The sequence below is a fragment of the Podarcis raffonei genome, chromosome 12, assembly GCF_027172205.1.
Source record: "Podarcis raffonei isolate rPodRaf1 chromosome 12, rPodRaf1.pri, whole genome shotgun sequence".
Classification (NCBI taxonomy): domain Eukaryota; kingdom Metazoa; phylum Chordata; class Lepidosauria; order Squamata; family Lacertidae; genus Podarcis; species Podarcis raffonei.
Window position 1 is genome coordinate 42554089 of NC_070613.1, and position 25591 is coordinate 42579679.

The window sequence follows — 25591 nt, forward strand, 5'->3', positions numbered from 1 at the left end:
TCTTTTTTTGTTTGTTAACTGTGCAGTGCAAAAATATACAGGCTGCTGCGCGAAAACACTGCGGCGGAAAGGAAAGGAGGGAGTTACAGAACAACGGGAAACGAGGGAAAGGGACCTTGGGAAGAGGGAGAGAGAGGAGGGGCAGGCAGGGGGAAAAATGGTTTGGCAGAAGGGCAGAACCACGATCTTGGGAAATGATGGGGGCGCTGGGTAGCTTGGTGACCACCAGTTGGATCGTGGAAAATGGCAAGCCTTCGGCACGCACAGAACTCTTCATGCGGAGGGAGATGGGCAAAGGGCAAGGACTCTGTGGGCTCAAAAAGCTGCCTATAATCGGAGCAGCGCTGGTGCAGCGACCCGACGCAGCTTCTCGATGCCTTGGCAAGGAGTCCCAGTCCATAATGGTCACTTTCCCGTTTGCCGCCCATGAAAAAGGATAGGTTGCCAAGGTTTGTAACGCTCAAAGCGTAGCACAAGTAAAATCTCGCCCCACCAACGCCAGCTTTATAATGATTCCCAAGCCTACTTCTATCGAACGAGGCAGGCAAATAGGACTGGAGCTTTTACCAGATCTTTGCCTGCATATTCTGTTCCGGCGACCTTGCATGGTTCCGTTTGCAAGGGGAGGGGGAATCAGATGACCTAGCAATCGCAGTGCACATGATCTACGTTTGGAAGCTTTGCCTTACGCATTCCCGCCCCGCGCCCCATCCATAGTGACAAGACGACCAGCTAGTTCTCTGACCCAAGGATGTACATTTCACCGGGGCCGTCTAAAGTCCCCTTTTAAATCAATGCGCTCCGTAGCGAGAGCGCTGTGGATCAGGTCGCGCTTAGATTTGTTTCATTTTAAAGCCGGGCTCTTTCAAAAGTTTTTGTTATTTAAACGTCCCCGTTATTGGGAAAATTAAAAGAGGCCCCGCGCAGTTGCCCGCGGTAGATGCGAAGAGCACAGCCCAGTTTTTAAAACTGGGAGTAGCGCGTTTCCATCAGGTTTTCCAAGTGGGAAGAGGAGAGAGGATACATAACGCGCGAGGATGGGCTCCCGTTGCACCAGCCCCTCTCTAGGCAAGGTGGAGAGCTGCCGCTTTGATTTACATGGGAACAAAAGCTCAAGAAAAAGGGATAGGAAGGGCTCCCCTCCTCCCTCGATTGCTTCACTTTCCTAGCAGGGAAACTCCCCGGCAGAAGGGCTTGTTTTGGCACTGCTGAGCGCCAAGCCCCGGTTCGTGATCTCCTTCGCGCGGCTGGAAGAGAGGGAGCGCTCTCTGTATTTTCGGGGAAGAGAAGGTGCAGAAGGCTTCTTGTCCACCGGCTCCCGGACGGCCAAGGCAAAAATACGCCTCGCTTCCCAGTCCATGGCGCGTCGACCTGGAGCGCAAGTTCAAGTAAAACATTCATAATGAATTTAAAGCACGCGGAAAAAGAAAGGGCTCAGCCGACAGAAGACAAAATGCACACAGAGACGCGCTAGCCTGCATAGGACTAGATTGCTAATCTGACGCGCAACAGGAGTTTTAGACCCTGTTCTTCCTTGCTCTCATCCCAGTCTAGACGTCTTTCTTTTTGAGTGATGCTAGGGAGAGGCAACCAGCTTCAGCAAATATCCACCTGGCAGGACTGGCCAACAGACCCACCTGCACAATATCTGGGTAGGTAATGTTGAAGCTTGCCAAACTCCCCAGCCCTGGTGTCTGGAGCAGGAGAAAGTGGGCAGCTCTTTCCTTTTAGCCCTGCAGCTGTTAGGAAGAGGAGCTGGGCTCCTGGCTTGGCCCCCCCTGACTTTGAAAGAGCCCCTTCCCCATTATTGAAGGCCATCACGCATGTACCAAGCCACTGAAGATCTGGATTCCTGCGTTTTGCTTTGGGTCCTCAGATTTCCCACTTTGGGATGGAGCACAGGAGGCCTTTTAAGTAGCTTTAGACTTACACATTTTTACATTTAATTATTATTATTTTAAATTTGCTTCTAAGGTCCTGCTGCAAACTTATTACTAACAAGGGATAGAGGGCACACCGACTCTCAATTCTCCTTTGCAGAATTCAGCACCTATCATTGCAACACATTTATTAAAAATCATTATATACAGACAAAAGTCTCAGCTTCACCCCCCGCCCCCGCCATAAAACTAATGCTTTGTTTTAAAGTCTTTTGCCACCTCGGCATTGTCTCATAATATTTATAGATTGAGCAAGAGGAGTTACAACACTCAGTTCAGAACGGCTGAAAAATACATTCACCACCTACCAATAAATATATATTTTGATGTACTCTCAGCATCAGAATCCACTTTGAAGTTGTTTTAAATAAAGAACTCCCAACACGCACCGGCTTCAGACACTCAACTGCACTGCCATGACTAGAACTACACAGAATGTTTTGTCATAGTCCACAATATATCTAGACAACACAGAGCTGTACATTTAATACTGGGTTTTTGCTACCTGTGTAGGATTCCTTCACTGCCATAACTTTCTGCCAAGTCATTTAAAATCTCCCCAGAAAAAAGCAAGGCTTATTCATTGAGCCAAAAGTTTGGTTTTTGCATACATCATGAAGAAATACTCTATTGATAAAGCCTCCACTTTGAATATTTCCACTATTCAGCTACAACAATAGATCCAATAGGGTAGTAATTTGTTCAATAAGCACCTAACTCTTCCCTCAAACTGTTTGTTAGTGCACAGCACTTACGCACTGGCCTGATTGTACAACCTTTGCTTTATTACCCCCTCCTTTCCTGGCCCTTTCTGAAAGCCACACTTAAAATCAGAATGATGCTTAGAGATTCTCCCTCGCTGTCTCCTTAGCTGGGGGTGGGGAGCAGGAGGGGTGGGGGGTAAAGAGGCCAAGTCATTTTGGAGTGCTACCCAGTTTCTTCCCTTTTTTACCTGCAGAAGTCAGTCAAAAAGCTTTGGCACCTTCTATGGAATTGCACAAGAACATTTTTTTTCAAAAAGGTGGGAAGGTAAAGAGTTCCTTTGGCAACATTTGTGCAAAAGACCTCCGCAACACCACTGAAAGATTATAGCCAAGTCAAGTTCTAACACAGAGACTAGGGCTTAAGAACTGGTATAGAAAGCATAGTAGCCCATGCCTTTGGAAGTGTCTTTGCCATAGTCCTCGGCATTAATGTCCTCACACTTCATCGTGGGGGAGTTTTCGTTGCTGGACGTGCTTGGGGAGAGTCGCCGCCTTTTGCAAGCGCCTGTGTAGACTCCAGAATCGTTTGAATCTAGAGATTTTATGGATGGCGGCGTCTCTATCCAGGATGACCCCATTTCTTCTTTCACTTTCTCCTTAGAAAGCAGGTCTTCGGAGAAACCTGGGGGGCTTGTCCTGGAGGCCCAAGGTAAGCCAGCGGACATTTTCCTCTGGTAAGAGCCTCTGCTCCCCCATCCAGCCATGGAGGAGAACGTAGGGTCAGGGTAATAGCCCAAGGCATGGGATGTCTGCAGGGGGAGGGACTTGATCCCATAAGGAAGTAAGGTACTAGGAGAGTAGTCTGTTTCGTAAGAGTTCATGTCCAGTTTGTTGGCCCCAGACTGCTGGACTGGAGTGACAAACCATCTCTGTGGAGGATTGGCCACCTCTTCGTTCTGCTGAGGCGAGAGGAGCCCGTTTGTCTGAGGCACAGTTCTTTCCCCGTTATAAAATCTAGTCGGTGGCAGGTTGTTGACAAATTGTTCCTGGAAGAATGGTTGCACGCTGTACCGGGCTCCTGGGACAATCTGGTGGGATCTAGGAGAATCCGTGGGAGATGGAGTTAATCTGTCATTTTCTGAAGCTGTGTACATGCTACAAACACAAGAGAAAAACGCCTAAGATATTGTTCTTTACCATTTAGGATGTTGGCATTAGCATGCAAGGAGGGATGGCTCAGACCCAAGGAGATCATGCTGGACTGGCCATTTATTATATAGTCAATATTAAAGTCAACAAATATAAAAGTCCATTTTAATGTATACTTTCTGCAAATTCTCCCAGTTAAGTTCACTTTGAAACGCAATGTAAAAAGTCTAGTTAAGTGAGGAAAATTAAAAAAACACAAATGAATATTTATTTATTTATTTGCAGTGGTGTGTGTGCAAATTTAGACCTTATTCCAGAATAAAATTTTGTGCTACTTTTACTTTCTGCAAACCCAGCTGCCTCTGCTGCAATTTAGGTAAGTGAAGAGCTGAAATAGTTTGCAATCTAACATTCATTTTCACCTAGATGGGAGACTATTTCTGCTTAGAAGAAAGTTCCATCGCTCTCAAGTAAGACACTTTGAAGATTGTTGCTAGCTACCAATACAAAAGCTCTTAAATTAATATACTTTTAAAAATCTGCACTTTTATAGAATAGAATTATTTGTACCACATAGAGATGAGAATACTACTTACGAATCATAGTTGTCCCGAAAGCCTTTTGCAAAAGGATTATGGTCAATTTTAAGCTGTGTGATCTGAAAAGTAAAGACAAAATAGTGGTGTCTACTTAGATACCTCAAAATCTGTAAAAAGACGATGATAATTTCCTTTGTACATGCAAAAAGGAGAGGTACTTATTTAGAAAGCTTTTGTGTATTTCTTTAGGAAATCAAGTTAACAATTATATCTACAGCAGTGGTAAAACAGACAGATGTGGAGCTGCTTGAGTGGTATTCAACTATGTTTTACTCTGAGTATACCCACTGAAATGAACACAACTAAGCTAGGTGCATTAATTTCAATGGGTTTACTTGGAGTAAAACTCAGTTGAATACCACCCCTTGCTTCCAGTTAACAAAAGTATTTAAAGCTCCGTTTATCACTCTCTTTTTTGTGTTCCTATTTTACCTCTTAATTTATGAAGGGTAATCATAGCACACCCCAGATAAAAGCTATTTAGCATACCAAGCATATTTTATCCTTACATCAGTGTTCTGATATGCAGTCACAGCAATGAATTGCGTTTCAGGGAAGTTAAATGTCTGTGTCTTAGAGGAGTCATTCATGTCCTCAACACCATCTTCTGTCACTTCCACAATGTGGAGACGAGGCTGATATTTATGCAGAGATTGAAGTACTATCATCTGGAAAAGATGAACGCTGAGTTAGTGCACAATACTTTTTTTTAAATCCACCTGACATAGGGAAGGAGACTTTCAAATTTTGCAAGCCTTTAATATGGCACTAATTCCCATGTCCACATGCCAATTTATAACTTTTAAAAAGGGATGTACTGTCGAGATGACTCCAGCAAATTCAGAATTTACTGGAGACCTGTTTCAAAAACCTACTGAATCTTCCTTCAGGTTCCAGGAACCACAGATCAACTAAGCAAACCAAATTTAAGTGTGTTGTTTTACCTGAGTATTATTATTATTGGCCCCTTTGTTATTAGTTAGTTTTAGTTTTCCAAAAGAGATCTCTTGTCGCATCCAGTGGGCTCCAGTGTTGGGAGATTCAGGATGAACATAAACCTTGTTACCTGTAAGATGGAAAGAAGACGAGAGTCAGGGAAAGGTGCATTTCATCTCTCCTACGTGTACTTGTGTAAATTAGACATTTCCCCAAATCAGACATAACATCAAGATGAAATGCACTCTCTCTTGTGTGCCACGACAAAGGAAATACTTGCACACAAGAATGCACATCTAATAGGATGCTGGGTTGCAGCCATTGGCTTTCAGTGGCAGGGAGTCTGCAGGGTCCATAATAAAACCATGAGCATGAAAGGGAAAGAAGGAAAAATGCTGAGCCAGTGGCGTAGCGTGGGGGGTGCAGAGGGGCCGGTCGCACCAGGCGCAACATCTGGGGGTTAGGGTTAGGGGGCGCAAATCCACGGGTTAGGGGGCGCAAATTACTTGCCTTGCCCCGGGTGCTGACAACCCACGCTACGCCACTGTGCTGAGCCTTCCTTTAATTTCCTAGCAAGCTGGAGTAAAGGAGTCCTCCAAACCCCCTTTTTTAAAAAGCACAGTCGCTTTCTGGAGAGGATTCATCTCCTTTAGATTCAGAGAAGTCACATTTCAAAAGGCTGTATGACAAGGCAATTAATTTCCCTGCCTTCCTTGTCTATAAAGAGCTTTGCATCTGGATTCTGGATGAAGCAATGAAGGCATGGAAGGAAGCTGAAGGCATGAGAGAAAAAAAGTCTCCTTGCCTGCCCGTTCCCCAACCGCTTACCTTGCATGTTGTTATCGGCTTTGCCACACGTCACCCACTTTCCCCCTTGGAAGCGCCAGTGGTTGGGATCCGCCAAGATCACTTCCACGAAGACGTTGTAGTGGGCGGTGGGGTTGAGGCCGGTGATGTTGAAGCTCAGGAAGGGGAACATCCGCCTGGTATTGGAAAGAGAAAGGAAGGGGGGAAGGCGCGCATTTAGAAAAAGGGAATCGAGGCCGCCTGCATCCCTGAGCCAGGAGCCCCCGCCGATGCTCTTTGGCAGCGCGCTCCGGCCTCGGCTAGCGCCTGGACCGAGAGCGGGAGGCAGATGGCGGCTCCCCTCGCGGGGTTTATATTTAGAGAGAGCCGCCACGAGAGGCTTTGGCTCCAAGTCTCGCTCTCTTCTGCGAACATCCAGAGCGACGGCCTCGGAAGGAAAGATCGGAGAGGGCAGCCTTTCAAATGCAGCACCTCGAAGAAAGAGAGACACCACCAATCCCATCCCAAGTAGACCCGGATCCGAAGGCTGGAATAGTTCCAAACCCTCGCTTGCCCTAGGTTATAATTTATATATCACATGCACAGAATTCCCAGGCTCTTCGGACAGAAACTAATGGCACATTCTGTTTCCCACCCCGTCCCCAATTCTTTTATCTCAATCAACAATTATGATGGAAGGACTGATAGTGCCGGTTTAGGGAACACAAGAAACCATATATGTTTAAATTTGGGGGGGGGGGGGAGAGATAGAAAGAAACCCTACAAGTATGTCTTTCCTACTTAGAATCAAGCACAAGGATGATTTCGGTGGGGAAGGTTTCGATCGACCAGTCATATGTTATAATTGCACTCCAGAACCCCAAATCCCTCAAATCCTGAAATTTGGTTGGCCTCGCTAGTGCCATAAATCCAGGGCGTTGCCTTCCTCCTCCAGTTTAACGTCCCGATCGTAAACTAACGAAAAAGAACCTTATTACGATCGGATTTTATTTCCAAGCAAAAGCAAGTTCGGTTTTCTGATGTTTAAAAAGACCGGCACTACACAGCTCGATTTAAGAAATTTCTTCTTTAAAAAAATAAAAGTTTTTTTTATTTCTTTTAAATCAAATCCCGCCCCCCCCCATTAGCGTATACTTTTAAGTACGTGAACTGGAAAAAAAACGAGTTTCAGAGGGCAAACCTGCGCATGTTAGTTTCCTATTGAAGCCCCCCTGTGTCCAATGGCAATTACTCTCGGGTAAATGTGCACAGGGAAACCTTTGAGGCGGGGGAGAGAACAACTGTTGACAATCCGGGGAGAGCTGGGACACACCTGATGACAGGCACGCAAATACAGAGAGCAAATGCAAACCAATTCAGCTCCGGATCCCTTAAGACTAAATCAGTTTTCCCAGCTCTTTCTTAATTTGATGAGATCCCGCGCCGAAAGCTCCTCGAGCCGCTCTCCCCAACGGATTAACTCTGCGCCATTTCCTCGCAAATCCGATCTGCCCCAGGTCCCGCAGTCCCGTCCCCCCCCCCCGACTCCCCAGGAAAGAGACAAGCAGCGGCGTTACCTGCCCTGCTTGGTGATGATCATCTCGGTCTGGTGCCGGTGGAACTTGAGCCAGAGCGGCCGGTTGCACAGGAAGACTTGGGCTCGGAGCGCGCCCGCCCCGCCGGGCATCGCCAGCGCGCCCAGCCCGCCGCACGAGCCCGCCGCCGCCGCCGGGTAGGGGCTGTAGAGGCTGCCGGGCGGCGCCCCCTGGCCGTACTGGTAGGCGCCGGCCGCCGCCGCGAAGGGCGTCCTGCCTGCCGCGCTGGGAAAGCCCCCCGGCGGAGACAGGACCGAGCCGTACGGGTAGCGCGCGCCGCCCGACGCCGGGTACATGGAGCCTGGCTGCGCGCCGCCCGCCGCCCCGGCGTAAGGGAACAGGGCGCACGGGCCGCCCAGCTCGCCGCCGCCACCGCCGCCCTGCGGGCCGGGCGACTGCAGGTAGTAGCGCTCGGGGCTCAGGCCGTCCAGAGTGTAGCGCGCCGGCGCCGGAGCCGGAGGCAGAGGCTCTTCCTCCGCCGGGCAAGGCGAGCTTTTGCGCCCGCCGTCGGCCCCCGAGGTCGCTTTGGCGGGAACCTGGCCGGCGGCGGCGGCGAAGGGAGGCGTGTCGGCCGCCGCCTCGGCCTCGCCCAGCAGGCCGGCCGCCGGAGGCCCCGAGGCGCCGCCAAACTTCTTCGCGCCCTTGTCCAAGTCCAGGCGCGGCGGAGACCCCGAGCTGAGGTGGCGCGTCGAGCTGCCGCCGCCGCGGCCGCCCGCGCTCTCCAGCGGGTAGAAGGGGGCGCCGGGCAGGTTGGCCGGGCTGCCCAAGAGCTGCTCCCCCAGCTGCATCGCCTCAGAGGAGCCGCCCCGCTCGCCACCCGCCCCCAGAAGTCCCCTCACAACTCCGAGAGAGCGGCTCTGCCGGGAGGCGCAAAACTAGGCGCTTACTTCGCCTCAGCCGGCGACACAACAACGTCCTCGGTTCCCCTCAAAGGCACCGAACAAGGGCTTGGGCCGCCTTCTGTGGTAACCTCATTTACAAAAAGAAGAAGCCGCCCCCACCCACCTGACCTTCCCGCCTTTAAATGCCACACAATTGACTGCGATTGACCAAGCCGAGGAGCGTTTTTATAGGCGCGCGCGCGCGCGCTCCTCTCCCGCAGCCGGGGAGGGGCTTGGAGGCGGCTCCATTCGCCGGCGAACCTCTCCTTCCCTCGCCCACCTATTGGCTGGTCTCGGTGACACTAATTTAATTAGACAGCTACTAATTGGAACAAGTCACCTGCGACTCTTAAGTGCTTTTTAAAATAATTTTTAAAAGATCCCACACACCAGCCCCCTCAATTCTTTACATGGAACTTTACACGGACTTTATGAGGCGGGGTGTGGGCAGAAGCTGCTGGGTATTTAGAGTAGCCCCTACTTGACATTGGCTAACAAAAAACACTACGATTAAAGCTTCCCTTAAAATGTAAAAGCGAGGCCTGTTTTTTTTTGGCGACGTCCTTTGAAGGCCGCAAGTCAACTTTCTGAGGGGAGGAGATGAAAAGGGTGCCGACGCCTCAGAGCTCAGCGGGGCCGTCTGCGTCCTAAGCGGCCATTTCCCTCGTCGACGAGGGGGGCCTCGCCTTCCCGGGCTGGCCGGCCTCGGAAAACTCCCTCAGCAGCGGCGTTGGAAGGCTCCCCTCAGCCCTGTCAGCGCGGGAGGAGGGAAGAGGCGACGGGGCCCATTCCACACCTCCCCTCGAAAAGGCGACGGGCCCCATTAACGCGTCTCGGGCCGGAGTCCGGCCTCTTCCCTTCTCCCCGCGTCGAAGCCGTCGCGCCCGCCCCCCTTCCCCGCTTTATACGCCGCGGCAGTTGCGTCGGGATGTGTTTGTGCAAGACCTGCCGAGCACTTCACACCTTCGCCGGGATTTCCTTTAAACCAGGCGGGGGAGGGAAAGGACGAGTCGCGCTCTCGCTTCAGAACACCCTCGCCTCCTTCTTCCCCCTCGCTTTGAAAGGGGGAGGGAGAGAGAGGAAGAAAGAGAAGCCCGGGAGGGGGGGGGGAGAGGACAGGGGAAGGGGAAAGGCTTTGCCAAGGCAATTGGCTGCTGCTGAAAACAAACAGATCTGGCTTCCCTCGTCTGAAGGAAGCAGGGCGATACACAGATATTCCACAGCAGCCCGACGACTCCTTTCTAGGCCCGAGCGAATCGGACGGCTAACATAACTCGCTTCTTTCAAGTTCCTTCCCCGCGAAAGCGCTTTCCCTTAAGAAAATACGCGCAAGGATGGAATCTGGTCTGGATCTGGATCGTCTGCTGCTTCGGTTTCGTTCGTCCTGAACGAAGCAAGCAAGGAGGGAGGCGAAATGGCCCGTCCCACGAACAAGAAAAAAGCGAGGAAAGCTTTCCAGATTTCGCTGGCGATTCAGCTGAGCCTGATGCGTTTCAGAGCCCAAGCGGGGGAGAAGCAGGCTCAGGCGGGCAAGCGAGGCTCGCGCTTCTCTTGCGCAGTGCTCGTCTCAGCGAGGCTTGCGCAAGAGAAAGACCCGTGGAACCGGCTCCTGAGTTTCCGGGATCTGAGAGAGGACCCGGGATGGGGCGGTTTGGGGGAGATGTTTCCAGTGGTACACTGTCACCTAAAAAAGCAACACACAAAACAAACACCTCTCTTGCACAAAGGCATCTGGAGTGGCACAAACATTGCATTTGAGAAAGATGCGAAGGGACGGTGGCGGAGCAAGAAGTGGAGCTGCCGAGCTGGTCCGGCGGCCTATTCTTGAAACTGCTTCTAGCTGAGTCTCTTATTTCATTCCGTCGCGCAAAAGCTTGATATTTGCAAATGGAAACAGGGACAGGAACGAGGAGCTCCAGTACGGAGAGCAACAACAACAAAATCCCACTTCGAATTTGCAGTTTCTTTCTCTCTTCCCCAAGTCTTTATTTCTTGCAAACCAGGGCATATTAGGCGTCCGGGCGTCAGCGCTTTGCGGATATTAGGCCGATGCAAGTTGTTATAAAATATTTAATTTGCATAGGAAGAGATTAAACCTGTTGGTCTGAAGACCTACCGATATTCGTATAATATAGGTTTAATTCCCTAGGTTTCTGACAGAAGGGAATAAACGTTTTGTTTTAGTTCTTTCTTTTTTTAAAATCAGTTTTCAAAGAGACTTCAAAAGCTACCCTTTGCTCATCTTCAAACGTGGTTACATTTCTTTAATGCCTGAAATTTTAACATCGCAATTGCTAAACCTTGAAAAAAATACCTTAGCATTAATAAATAGTAAATAATAGCAAAAGAAGTTCCTTCCCCGTTCCGTTTTATAAAACATTGATTACAGACGGATCCTGACCATGCTTAGATAGAAACTCTTTCTACGGACTGCCGTGGAATTTACTCTCAAGTAAGCCCTTGAAGTTAGTTCCTCCTTTCACTGCGAAAGCAGCTTATCTGGTCTGCAGAGAATTCGTCTCTTTTCCTTTAAGCCACAACATTTGGCTTGTAACACACGATTGTTGGTTGTTCTTAAATATATGTGCACCGATTTCTTCGAAAAAGAAGCAAAAGGAGTACATACTCTGTCCTTCCAACCAACAAATAGCAGGACACAATGTTTTGGATTGGGGCGATCAACAAGGAACAGAAGTTTTGTCTTGCTGTTTACTCTGGCATTGACTTTAGTTGCCAAATCAGATACTTCTCCGACTGAAAGCGATGCCCTTTGGGAATATGTTGAAAAAAGCTCAAGACGAAGGTTGCATTCTTAAACAGTCTCATCTGGGTGTTAAAGGGGGACTTACTTTGGAGTAAACATGTATAAGACTGGGCAGCACAGGAAATAATTTCAGACGATATCATTGGATTTATCGCTCCCCTTCTTCCCAGCTTGTAGCTACTACAAACGTACATACACTACTCTTGTTAAAACTTCCAGTTATTTGGAGTTACATAGTTTAAAAAGTACACATTAAAATAAAAGGCAATGTTATTCTGGTTTCTTTCTTTCTTTCTTTCTTTCTTTCTTTCTTTCTTTCGGGACCCTAAATCCACAAACCTGCTCCTACAGTCTAGAGTCTCCACCCGGGATTTACAGCAAATTTGTTCAGAACTCAAAACTAATGGTCAGTGAAGCAATCATACATAGCTGTTAGAATGCGAAGGTCATTAGCGTCTGTTTGTAACCTACTCGCTCTTTGCAGCCCGATCTATAGGAGAACCGCCCCATATATTCCAACAGAAGCTACTTTCAACTACTGTATGAGGTTGCATTTAAAAGCTGCATTTTCCGGCACACTCCGTTGCAAGGACACTCTGTTGCGTTGTAGGCTGAACTGCTGGGATGAAATTTCCTTAGACCCAGTCGCAGCTGAAGCGGCTCTAGTCATAAATTTATAACCAAAGTCACAAGGAGGGAACAGAATGGTTTGCTTACAATGCTCAGTCAATCAGCACCTTGGAGAGAGGCAAGAGCAAGCCAAGTCAGGAAGGACTCGGCGTTTCTGGTTTCTACGCTCACCTTTTAAACTTATTTCGTACATCCTTTCGCTGTTTATGAAGCAGAGCGATTTGTCTAACTGCGTCATGTGTTCCTTTCCTTTTTGCTTGCATTTTGGTTAAACTCACCTTTCTTTGGTTAGCATCCTCCCCATGCTTGTTTGACAAAGGTACAACGGGGGTGGGGTATTTAACCTGACATTCATTTGAACTAGAAAGAGCCCTCCGTAATGCAACCTTGAGGGCCAAGTTCCTCCACGGATTTTTTTTTGTCCTGAGGGCTAGGAAAATCCTAACCCATTTTATGGAATTTAAATCGGGACAGGAAGCTGACTTACTCTTTTTTGGATGCTCTAAACTGACCCAGATTTAGGGTGTAATCCAGACCCATTATTAGCTACAGAGATCTGGCTGCTGGCTGGAGGCAGTCTGCAGACTTTTGCAGATCCAGACCTGTACACAATGGCTTTGCCTTTTTACTAAATTCTCACCGAATCCTGACACATCAGATACTATACACTGGGTAAGGTGAACTCTAGTCCATGAAAGCTGATGCAGTAATTAATCTATTAGTCTTTAAACTGCCTCAATGACTCTCTCTCTCTATGGGTATGTTATGTAGACCACCAAGCTGTTCTAGGAGGAAAACTAAGCAAGTAGTGTGAGGAATGCTACAAGATCAAATCACGACAAACCACCACCGTAAACAAAAATAGTGAACTTCCAAAATCTACAGTAGAGCGACATATTGATTAGGCCAACCAAAATGACACCAAGCAGTGTGCAAGCTTTTGAGTTCTCCACAACTCTTCTTCAGGCCAGAGGGAAAGCAAAGGAAGGTGGGTGGGGAGAAGAGAAAAATACATATATTGGCTGATGTTGAAGCCATGGAGTCTGCATCTGGTCACAGTGCACTTTCAAGATGAAGTGCTGTAGGCATGCCTAGTACATGAGGCTCTGTAGGTGCTCTGCAGGTTTCAGGTTGCACCTAAGGGTGTTGGAGAGAAGGAACATGCCATGGCTGACCTGTCCCATCTTTGGGAATATAATCTGAAATCATATATCTGCTGGGAAGTCTTAATTGCTATTTCAAACCCAGTAACTTGTGCAGACCACATTTAATTCAGTTCAGGTTTCCATAATAATGCTACCATCACACCCTGTCTATGAACTGTCTAAAGCAGTGGTTGCCAATTGGTGGTCCATGGATACCAGGAAGTCTGCATAACCCAACCGGGGGTCTGGGGCACCATTCACAGAACAAAAACTACCATAGAGGTTTCGTTCCCCCCCAAAAAAGTAGGGGGTCCATGACTTGGCTTTTGAAAGACAGGAGGTCCTCAGTACTTAGCTAATTGGGAACCACTGGTCCAAAGCACCTGCCTATCTAGTGTTAAGGAAATGGATTCTTATTATGTGCCATATAGTACTAATGTCTGAGACACAGCAGTAAAGGTGATGGCAGCTACAAGCATTCCACATCACCCAATGCCACAGTTCCTTTTAGTTAAACCTGAGTACAGTGGTACCTCCAGTTACGAACTTCATTCGTACCTCCGGTTATGAACTTAATTCGTTCCAGAGGTCCGTTCTTAAGCTGAAACTGTTCTTAACATGAGGCGTGCTTTTGCTAATGGTGCCTCCCGCTGCCGCTGCACGACTTCCACTCACATCGCAGGGCAAAGTTCGCAACTGGGAGCATCTACTTCTGGGTTAGCGGAGCTCATAACCCGAAGTGTTCACTAGGAGGACGATACATAACATGAGGTTCCACTGTATTACTAAGTTCAGAAGCCATTCCTGTCTTCCTCTTCACTTAACAAAAGGTTCTTAGCAAACAAATTCAAAAAGTGAAATGTTTTCCCAGACTCATCTCCACCCACCTTTGAGTTTCTGCCTGGGACACAGCTGTTAATGTCATGTCAGGACCCCTGGATGGTGACTCTTATGTTCATTCCTCCCTTAGGATTATTTTTTCAAGAGGCTCAGAGTGCAAAGCACCTTCTAATGGGACACACTCAAGGCTCTGAACAGGTCAATTATCTAATCCACACTTCCTAATTTTAAACATAATGTTTACTTGGACGCAAGTCTGAAGCCTAATAGGGCTCAGGATTGCAGATCTAATATCTTAATGGCACCCAAGGCACCAGCTCTTTTTCAGTAATTTGTTGTTGTTTTGTTTTTTGAAATCATTTTTATTTGATTTTACAAGTGTAGAGTTATTAAAATACCAAGTACATATCCATATATAGAGATTTCTCTGAATCTCCAGACTTCCCGCCCTCCCCTCCATGGATCCTATTGTTGACATTTTTAACTGCATATTATTTCATAATCTATATTTTATATCTCTCCATATTGTCTATAATATTTGTTACATTACAAGTGTTATTAGAATCCTGATAATGTTTTCATCTGCTTACAGTGGTCTCCTAAATAAATTATAAATTTTTCTCATTCTTTCTTGAAGTTTTTGTCTTCTTGGTTTCTGAGCTTTCAGGTCAGTTTTGCCATTTCGGCAGTCTATCAGCTTGGTTTGACATTCCTCTCTGGTAGGGACTTTGTCTTCTTTCCATCCCTGGGCTAGTAACATCCATACGGCTATTGTTACATACATAAAAAGTATTTTCTGCTCTTTTGGGATGTCGGTACCTACAATTCCTAATAAAAATGCTTCTGGTTGTGGTTTTTTTTTTACAAAAGTTATTTTGAACATTTAAAAAAAAAATCATTATATATCATTTCCCAGAATGCTTTTATTACCTTACACGACTACCACATATGGTAAAAGGTACCTTCTTCTTCTTTACATTTCAAGCACGTATTTGCACTTGTCTTATACAGTTTTGCTAACTTAAGGTAAAGGGACCCCTGCCCGTGAGGTCCAGTCGCGAATGACTCTGGGGTTGCGGTGCTCATCTCGCTTTATTGGCCAAGGAAGCTGGTGTACAGCTTACGTGTCACGTGGCCAGCATGACTAAGCTGCTTCTGGCGAACAAAAGCAGCACACGGAAATGCTGTTCACCTTCCTGCCAGAGTGGTACCTATTTATCTACTTGCACTTGATGTGCTTTCAAACTGCTAAGTTGGCAGGAGTAGGGACTGAGCAATGGGAGCTCACCTCATTGCAGGGATTTGAACCGCCAACCTTCTGATCGGCAAGCCCTAGGCTTTGTGGTTTAGACCACAGTGCCACCCGTGTCCCTTCCACCGGTGCATCATTTTCATCTGATTTTCTTTCAGCGTACAACATCAGTAATTTATAGTTTTGATGAAATGTAAATAATAGGAAAAGAAGATGCAATAAATAAAACCACTTTGTAAAATTTCAACAGAACTCTTTTCTCATATATGTATTTTCTCAAGCACTGAGGGTTTGAAGGAGAAGCTTGGAGGGGGGTATTTGAAGGTGTGCTGCCACCCCATCAGCGAACGGGTGGCAGGATTGCACCTTTCTCAAGATCTGCAAACCCTATTTTTCGAACCTCTGGGGAGGTTTGAAGGAGAAGCGTGGAGAGGATTGTTTAAAGGCCTGATCCCACTTACCCATCAGCTACAGGGGCAGATGGGCACTCGCTGCCAGCCCCAGTATCAAACCCCATGGAGGTTTGAAAGTTCCATGGCTCACTTTGAAGTCCTAACAGTCACAGCATCATAAGGAAGCGTACCTGACATCACTAGGACATCAGGTGATTGACAGGTGGGCAGCCATAAGCATCTGTTACCTTTGGCCTGCCCAGCCTGGGGGAAATAAAGATCTGGCTGTCCTGTCAGAAAAGATTCCACACCACTTTTGTAAGAGATAGTGAAGTTGAGTTTGGAGCAAGCTGTAATGACAGGGGTGGTGGCGGTGAGGTCTAATGGGGGGCAGGCTGGGTTGGTGAGCAATGCAAACAAGGGTGGCAGCCCCTAGAACTCCATATTTTTTCAATTTCTTCCATCATAGTAAACTCATTTCTTGTTTCATAAAACATCTGTGGTCTCAGTTTATTCTAAATACTCTCATGATTAGAAATTTGATAATCACGCCACCTAAGGAAGTTTTCAGAGAAACTCCAGGAAAATTTTGGAGGCTATTTGAGAATGGCCAGCTTGGCAAATAAGTAATTTCTTATCTGGTGGTGGCAAGTACCTCAAATAGGGAAAGTGAGGGCACAAGAGATGGGTATACTCTTGTACGCACAACAAGAGATGTTGTGGCCAAGTTGCTCTTCCCCAGAGGGACCAGGCTGGAATATGACTGTTACAGAGCTACATGACAATTCTACAATATCTGCAATTCTGCACCAACAAGGAAGAAATATTAATTCAGTTGTTCTTTAATTACAAGGAAAAGAATACATGGCAGCCACTAATAGCTTGATTATATTATTAATTATCACATAGTTCTGTCTCAAATGATGTGTCTTAAAGCAAAACTCTTTAAGAAGTTGAAAATTAAATGACCCTGATCCTGTAAAATATTTGATTAACACTCTTTATTTTATGCATTATGAATCATTGCACTGAAGCAAAAGGCAATTTAAAATGGACATATGCTTTTGCAGGATTGGTTCCATAGGGTTTAAAACGTCAACTAGGATGAAATATATTTCAAAGTTGCAATTGTCAATTAAATCTGTTTCGGATTTAAAATCAGAGACAATGACCCTATTCCCCATATATTCTCCTCTATAATTCTCCTCTAAATCTGGTTAGTTTTATTGTTTTTCTCTTTAATTTTTATTATTTACCTTCTCTATCTGTTTACATCACATATTTTAGAGCTATATGTTTTGATTTAGCTGTACTATTTTGTACAGTCTTCTAGAAATATTTACATTTTGTAAACTTCTGAACTGACTTTTCCCTAACTTTCTTTTTTCTTTTCTCCTCCTGTGATGAGGCTGCATTTTAATGTTTCAATGTTTTAATGTTGTATTTTAATCTTGTTTTTAAGTTGTACTCATTCAACTTGTTTTTATTATTGCTTGTTAGCCACCCTGAGCCCGGCCTTGGCTGGCGAGGGCGGGGTATAAATAAAATTTATTATTATTAACTAGACATGACAAAAGAAACTATAAATATAAGCACCATTAAGAAAGAAAATGTAATGGGTATTAGCCGTGCTAAAATAACAGCTAACCTTTTTCCTAGTGTGGCAACTCCTCCGCACCCCTGGAGGGTTCCTAGATTTTTAAATAGCTGAACAACAGACAGGTGAAATTAGACAGGTAAAATAACCCCCTCCTGCATGCGTGCGCATGCACACGCGCGCACACACACACACAGATGCAATGCAGCTTGCAAAGTCACAGAAGTCCACAAAAGTTCTCTCCTTCTCACACATAGATACAAACGATTAACATAGCTACTCCTTTGCACCATGGAAGGTACCAGATTTCACTATATGAAGTAGATATTTTTCATCTATATACCTGCCAATTAAGAACTGCGCTTCATGTGGCTGATAAAGCGGTTGATTCTAGTTCATGAAAACTTATGCCACAATAACTGTGTTAGTCCCTAACAGTGCTTTGTTGCTGGTTTTGCTTCAATAGACCAACAGAGAGACCTGCACCCTGCCTTGCTGGCCCTTTCCCATCTGGCCTGGGAGAGTGGAGTGCTGATTGACTCCAGCTACAAAAGCTGAGGCTGTTGAACAGATTCTTAGGCTGCAGTACAGTGGTGCCTCGCAAGACGAAAAGAATCCGTTCCGCGATGAATATTCAGGAATTTGCAACAACAGTGATGTAGCCAAAGATAAAGGAAAACCATCAATACCCGTATCATACACTGCCTGGCACAACTAGCCTGCTCAAGTAATCTGGACTTGTTTGGACTCATCCAATCCCTTGTCCTACAACCACTGCAGGCAAAAATTCACCTTTGTTGCTCATTTATGGCGCTTTGTATAATCAGGTTGATAAAAGGTTATTTCCCTCATTATCTAGGTAGGGAAGTGGGAGCAGGGGATGCTGCCATTGCACAGGCAGTGAAATGGCATGACCTTCATTTCCCCCTGAGGAGGCTTTTACATGCACAACCTTTAGACACCAAGTTATCAAGTGTGAATTTTGGCACTGTCCTGATCTTATGACCACATGACAGAGAGATCCACATATACACACTTTTTAGAAATCTCATTTTTAACCAAGGTTGGTGTTTGACTAGTGCTGGTGGTCATTTCCCCCCTCTATCTCATTGGGCCGCGATTCTCCTTCGTTACACTCTCTTCATTCAATGTCTCCAATGGTTCCTTAATTGGATCCATTTTACCTTGTATTTTTAGATCTCTGCACACCTGGACTCCTCCTCCTTTAGCTTCTCTTCTTCTCTCTTTATTGTCATTCTTGCATTGCTAGTCCTTCTTGTGTCTAACTCTCAAGTTTCGTATGTGTCTGTCATCTCTCTGTTCTGGAACTCACTGCTTCTTGAATTTCACACCTCTCCTTCCTTCCTTCCTTCCTTCCTTCCTTCCTTCCTTCCTTCCTTCCTTGTGTTGAAGCAGCATCAGAAAACCAGAGCCTTTAACCTCAGATCACTCCCTCTCGGCCTTCATTTCTATCCCTTTTGTTTCTTTTGAAATTGTCAGAGGAGCTCTGGAAGTTTTTTTATACCAAGTCTGATCAATGGTTCTTCTAGCTCAATAGTGTTTGCATGGATTGGTTCTCTAGGTGTTTGTCCTAGCTCTGGAAAATAGGAGACCTTCTGCAGGCAAAGCCAATGGCCTTCCCCTGAACAAACTGGGCAAGATTTGCTGTGGTGTAGTGGCTGTGTGCGTACATCTCAACTCATGTGCCATGAAAAGATTACCGCATGGGGATGGGAAACCCACAATCTATTTGTCCAGTCTGTTCCTGAGACAACAAATTCAAAGTAGAGCAGAAATACTGGTTTCTCATCATGTTCAAAGTTCTTCCCATACATGGGTGAAGTCCTTTTTACAACTACAGTCGTACCTCCGTTTTCGAACAGCTTAGTTCTCGAACATTTTGGCTCCTGAAGGCCACAAACCCAGAAGTGACTGTTCCGGTTTGAGAACTATTTTTGGAAGCCGAACATCCGATGGGGCTTCTGATTGGCTGCAGGAGCTTCCAGCAGCCAATCAGAAGCTGCATTTTGGTTTCCGAATGTTTTGGAAGTCTAACAGACTTCTGGAATGGATTCTGTTCAACTTCCAAGGTACGACTGTACTCTGTATTATTATCATCCCCATTTTAGGGATGGGTAATTGAGCAAGAGGGAATTGCCTGCTCCCAGCTTATGAATCCACAGCAGACGTAAAAGTTGAATTAGGACCTTCTTGGGTTATAGCCTAGCTTCTTAAGCAACTAAACTATATCACATTTTTGTTCACTTTCGCAGCTTTGAAGTCAGACTTGAACCGGTAGCAGAAAACACACACCATCTCCTTTGTTTGAAAGGAAATTCTATAGCAGGCTAGAATGGTTAAACTTTGAAGTCAGTTGTTTCATGTTGCCATATTAGTGTTCTGTGGAGAGTCAATTCATTTGTTAATTGGAGTAATCTGCAGCCATTTAGAGGCCACAACCGTTCATGCACATTTCAGAAACTCTAACAGTTTGAAGGAACAGAACAAATGACCTGGCTGAGACAAAATTCCCCTTCCCAATCAGAATTAACATTTTCAGACATTGCAAATTGAGGAAGCTGTACTAGTTAAATTCAAATTCTTTATAAATTGGTTCACTTTAAGGCAATGCCAATCTTTTGTGGTTGCTAATATTTTAGCCTAAGGGCAGGTAACTATAGTTCAGTCAAATTTTATCTAAGCATCTATAATCTGCTTTTCAACACAAAGGGAAGAACAATATTTAATCTCAAAAAAATCAAATGATAGAAGACATTTATAGAGTCTAGGCATACAATAAATTCAATGCATGGGAATATCAACTGGATCTGTCACTGTGTCTTAAACCTCACTTTGACATTAAGCTGGTGAAATATTGCAAATCATTTGCTCCCCATGCCAGGATAAGGTGCCTTCACTTACAGACTTTCAGAGTTTGTCCTCATCAAATAATAGCAACGACTCACTGACTAGTACAAAATAGTATAGACTGCTTTATGGGGCTTTCTTTGGCTCATAAGCCTTTCTGCACACTGGATGACAAAACATGCAAATCTTTAAGAGAAAGTTGAACAAAGTTACAGCACAGAAGCACTAGTGGGCACCATTATGATTTGTTCGTGTTCTTCTAAAATGTGCAGCTCTTTTAAGATTTTCTGTCTCCTAGCTCAGAGAAAACGAACTGTTCTTTTTCTGTTTGAATGGTCTCATGGGAAAGAGAATGACAGCACAGAGAAGGAAAGTACTTAGATCGAGCTGGCAGAGCCTAAAAATGGAAGAAAAGAGGAAAATAAATCCAGCCTGTATGCACTGTGTGTAGAATTTAATAGCTCTAAGAGATGTACATAGTGACGTACATTTTATGTGCAGTTGTATACTATGTTTGGTCCTACACGGCTGGATTAACCAGTAATCTAAACCAAGTATAATAAGGCATCAAAACTAAACTAATCCTTAATTTGCAGATCCACAGAACAACCCATGAATACAGATAACTGAGCGCAAATAGGGTGGGCAGTGTGAATGTGATCGTTGTGTGATCATTGTAAGGCTGTGTTGACTCAATAATACAAATTTCCTAGGTTTTGTAGGGAATGTCCACAGCTCTGTAATAGACCATGCACTTTTCCATGCAAAGGTTCCAGGTTCAATCCATGGAATTGGTGTAGAATTTGATACTTGGGGGTGGTTTTTTTGGAGGAAGGGTATCTGAAGACAGAAGTTTGGAAAGAGAAAAATCTGCAGTGGATATAGACTCCAGAAGCTCAATTCAGGGATGGATAATAATAATAATAATAATAATAATAATAATAATAATAATAATATATTATTTATACCCCACCCACCCATCTGGCTGGGTTTCCCCAGCCACTCTGGACGGCTTCCAACAAAATATTAAAAATACAATAAAACATCAGACATTAAAAACTTCCCTAAACAGCCTTCAGATGTCTTCTAAAAGTCAGATAGTTGTTTATTTCCTTGACATCTGAGGCTGTTTAGGAAAGTGTGCTGAGGAATACAGATATTTACTTGGAAGCAGTGAACAGGACCAAAAGAGGAGCAGCTGGGTCAGGTGGCTTGCACCCCTTTCTCTCACAGTATAGGCTTCAGTGTGTGATTAATGTAGGCTTGCAGGCCTACATTAATTATTATAATTAGGGTGCTTCTTTCTCTAAAGTTTCCAAATCAGTTTTGGTGCCCTTTAACGGTTTTCTTTCTTTGAATGCCATTAGGTGGACTGACTTAAGGGAATTTGTGTTTTTTTTTTAAAAAAAACAACCCACTTATTGTTGCTATGTTTGCTAATATTGAGCAGAGAGACTGGTATTTCAGGGGAAATCCCGTAAATCTTGGGGGGGACCCCTTCACTAAAGCCTAATCATTCTGAGACACAAATATAGAAAACCTGGGGGGAAATCCCCAGACAGATGATTTTTTGCTAGCTAGGGGGCAGCACTTGTATGTGTGGAGAGGTCACCAAAGCTTGCTATTTTTCCTTCCTGTGTTTCTTCCTGTCTGTGTGAGTGGGGAGGAAGACAGCTGTTAGAGGAAAGGGTTTCTGGGTCCAGGTCATACTGTCTTAGGACCTTACTTAAATCTGCTTTTCTGGTTTATGAGTGTACACCTGTGAAACAGGCACAGAGCAGAGTTGGGTTTGGTCTGTGCATCTGTAGTTGGTGTTTAAGAGTTAACCGTCCGCCTGGTTGGCTTTTCTGCATGTGGAATAAGGGGGCATCACCCCCTTTTGCCCCTTGCTTTAGGCAGCAAAATGCCTTGGGATGGCCCTGTTGCAGACAAGGAACTGCTCTGCCTTCAGGAAGGGGACACCCACTGTGGATGGAGTTAAAAGGCAAAGTGGAGAGTCAGGAAGGATCACATTTGTGTTGGAAGCAAAAGCCATCTAAATCATCAAGAGACCAGCTTGGATGGCCACCGAGAGATTTTGTCAAGGGTTTTAGACAACTAAAATCAATTCATCCACTTTATCTGTTTTGAACATACTGGAGAGGCAGCTAAAGATGTCACAAATGGTTAGAGTTGCCTGGAAACCTTCAAGGTGTCAATTGACTGTATTTTTAGGTACAGGAATGTTACATGGACATGCCAGTTTCACCAGTGATTTGGAAGGAAAAAAAGACTAAAAACAAAACAAATGGACTTGGCAATATGCAAGGGAATAAAAATATCATGAGAGTGAAGCTGAGTTGAAGCAGGGTAACTCAAAATCAATATTTTGCTTTTAAACTCTTAAGGGGAGGCCCAGGAGGGCTGCACTCATTTTGTCCTCCTTACTTATTATCCTCAGAGGATTGGCTGAAAAGTGTCAAGATGACTCCATACTTACAGCTAGGACATTCCTCGCTGACAAGCCACTTGTTAGACTATTTGGCTGCTGCTTCACCCCCCTAGCATGGGGTTTGTGCAGAGGATAAAATAAACAAAACAAAGCCCCAAACTTGGAACAGGTGGAATGTGCCCAATACAGTGGTATCTCTGGTTACGAACTTAATTCCTTCCGGAGGTCCGTTCTTAACCTGAAACTGTTCTTAACCTGAGGTACCACTTTAGCTAATGGGGCCTCCCACTGCCGCCACGCCGCTAGCACACGATTTCTGTTCTCATCCTGACGTAAAGTTCTTAACCTGAGGTACTACTTCCAGGTTAGCGGAGTGTGTAACCCGAAGTGTCTGTAACCCGAGTTGTTTGTAACCTGAGGTACCACTGTATGACATTTCAAGTATACTTCTCCCTTCCTTCCTGCCCATGCTTGCATCAAACAAATCTCTTAGTTATTGTGGCCACTCGGACTTAAGTTGGATGGTTGCCCATGGCCTATCCATGTACTATGAATGACTGTTTTTTGGCGCGTTTTACATGCTACGCAAACAGTTTCTTACACAAGGAGTATAATGTGGCAGAGGGACATTATGCAACAACATGGCCACCATTTCTGTAATTTTTTTAAAAAAAACCAAAGCAAATGACTGTGGTACTACCAGGAACATTCATCCACTGAATGTCTGGGCAAACAGGAATGTTTCCAAATTTCTACTGAAAGTTAATAATGAGAAAGAGAGGTTCACCTCACTGTGGGGGGGGCATTCCACAACAGGGGGACCACAACTAAAAAGACCCTGTCATGGGACAGTGCCAACCTTTTTGGCTTCACTGGCCAGATCTTTTTCAGGCCAAATTGCAGCCCGGCCAAATTTTAGTGTCGGACACATGATGCCAAATGACTGGCTTGTGGATGGTCCTGTCCACCTCTTGAAATCCCTAGTGCAGTGTTTAAAGGTAAAGGTAAAGGACCCCTGGACAGTTAAGTCCAGTCTAAGGTGACTAAGGGGTTGCAGCGCTCATCTTGTTTTCAGGCCTTGGGAGCCGGCCTTTGTCCACAGACAGCTTTCTGGGTCATGTGGCCAGCATGACTAAACTGCTTCTGGCGCAACAGAATACCATGACGGAAGCCAGAGCGCACGGAAATGCCATTTATCTTCCCGCCGCAGTGGTACCTATTTATCTACTAGCACTGGTATGCTTTCAAACTGCTAGGTTGGCAGGAGCTGGGACAGAGCAACGGGAGCTCACTCTGTCTTGGGGATTCGAACCGCCAACCTTCCGATCGGCAAGCTCAAGAGGCTCAGTGGTTTAGACCACAGCGCCACCTTCTAGTGTTTAAAGGAGGATGCTTCAAACAGTGATTTTGCACTTTAACCAGCCTTAGATGGAGGCATCAGAGTGGAATGTGGGGCCTGGCTTAAAGCCCCTGGAAAAAGTGTTCTCTGAAGCACTTCTATTGGTGGCGAGCAGTGGTGTGGGAGAAGAGAAAGACATATGCATTGGGGATAACAAGCCAGTGAGGTTGGCTAGGCTGAGAGGCTGTGATGGGCTCAAGGTCACCTCAATGGCTGAATAGGGATTTCAACCCTGGTCTCAAAGGTCTTAGTCCAACATTCTAACCACTACAATACACTCATACTTAAAGTGACCACCAACAATTTGAAAGGCATGTGCATTGACAGCTACAGAATAAAATCTTTTAATTTCCCAGGAGACAATGTGTGTTCCGGATGTTATCCTTCATGAGGTCTATTATTATTATTATTATTATTATTATTATTATTATTATTATTATTATTATTATTATACCATCCTATACTCGGGGGTCTCAGGGCAGTTCACAGAATAAAATCAAGATCTAAAACTACAAAATACCTTATAAAAATAAAAAGAACAACCCAATACCCCCCCAAAACCACGTTTTAAAAGGGCATCGTATCAACCAAAGGCCTGGTTAAAAAGGAACATTTTTGCCTGGCTCCTAAAGATGTATAATAAAGGTGCCAAGCGAACTTCCCTTGGGAGAGCATTCCACAGACAGGGGGCCACTGCAGAGAAGTCCCATTCTCATGTTGCCACCCTCCGAGCCTCTCGAGGAGGGGGCACATGAAGGAGGGCCTCAGAAGATGATCTCAGGATCCGGGTAGGTTCATATGAAAAGAGGTGGTCCTTGGGGTATTGCGGTCTTGAGCCATTTAACGCTTTATAGGTCAAAACCAGCATTATCATTATCATTATCATTTCACTGCTGGATCTGTATCTAAGTGTTTCTTTTTGTGGCTGTGATCCTACAAGCAGCAATGAGAAGACCATCACAGGAGATTTTTGATAGGCATGTGTGGCAGTTTGAACCAGTTTCAGACCTCTAGTTATAACTCAATCTATTCTTTATTCCACCCCAACGGTATTTGTTTCTGAGAGCAAAAAACAAACAAACAAAAAACACCTCCCCAAATACAATCTTCAATATTTTTAGTAGAATCAGAGAGGATCAAACAAGAAAAATACTACATCAGCCACCCATTCCCTTTCTTACTCATTTCCCCCTACCTAACATATATGGTATGTAAAGAAAAAAGCAATTCGCCACAGCACTGCAACTTTAAATTACTGCTTTAAGTCCCTGCAAAGAGTAATAATTTCACAAGTGGAATCATGTCAATTGAACAGCCATCAGCAAAGATTGGGTGTGCCAGGACCTGTCTATGAGTTTGTCAACCCCTAGTACCGGTAATTGAACCTCATTAACTTCAATTGATTGACTCATATATGGGATTTCAGAAATGTGTTAGTTCAGTTTTTAATCTCACATTGGAAACTGCTTTCCCCCCTCCTTGAATTTGTGTGTGTACTGGGTGGGTGAGTGTTATAGTCAGTAAAATAGATATATTTATCATCTTTACTGTTCACATCATGTGTCTGATAGCATAAATTTTTGTGTATGAAAGCTCACCCCAAGATAATTTAGTCTTTTAAGGTGTTGTTTTAACAGTACAGTAATAGAACAGGTGTTGCTCTAACAGTGCAGCAATAGACTG

The 25591-nt window shown here is 45.2% G+C and overlaps 1 protein-coding gene across 4 annotated transcripts in view; it reads right to left on the reverse strand.

Moving 5' to 3' along the window:
• Positions 1–2116: 2116 nt before the first annotated feature.
• EOMES (eomesodermin) overlaps positions 2117–25591 on the reverse strand; it is a 149627-nt gene continuing 126152 nt past the window's right edge. For 3 of the 4 annotated variants that reach the window (XM_053410577.1, XM_053410576.1, XM_053410578.1), the window contains 5 exons: positions 6157–6311; positions 5337–5458; positions 4902–5060; positions 4390–4451; positions 2117–3799 (listed from right to left, as the gene is read on the reverse strand). In XM_053410577.1, coding sequence (XP_053266552.1) covers positions 3064–3799; positions 4390–4451; positions 4902–5060; positions 5337–5458; positions 6157–6307 — 1230 coding nt within the window. In that variant the 5' untranslated portion in view covers positions 6308–6311 and the 3' untranslated portion in view covers positions 2117–3063. Of the gene's footprint in view, positions 3800–4389; positions 4452–4901; positions 5061–5336; positions 5459–6156; positions 6312–7691; positions 8776–25591 lie in introns of those variants that run through there. The other variant, XM_053410575.1, reaches the window with a different exon arrangement.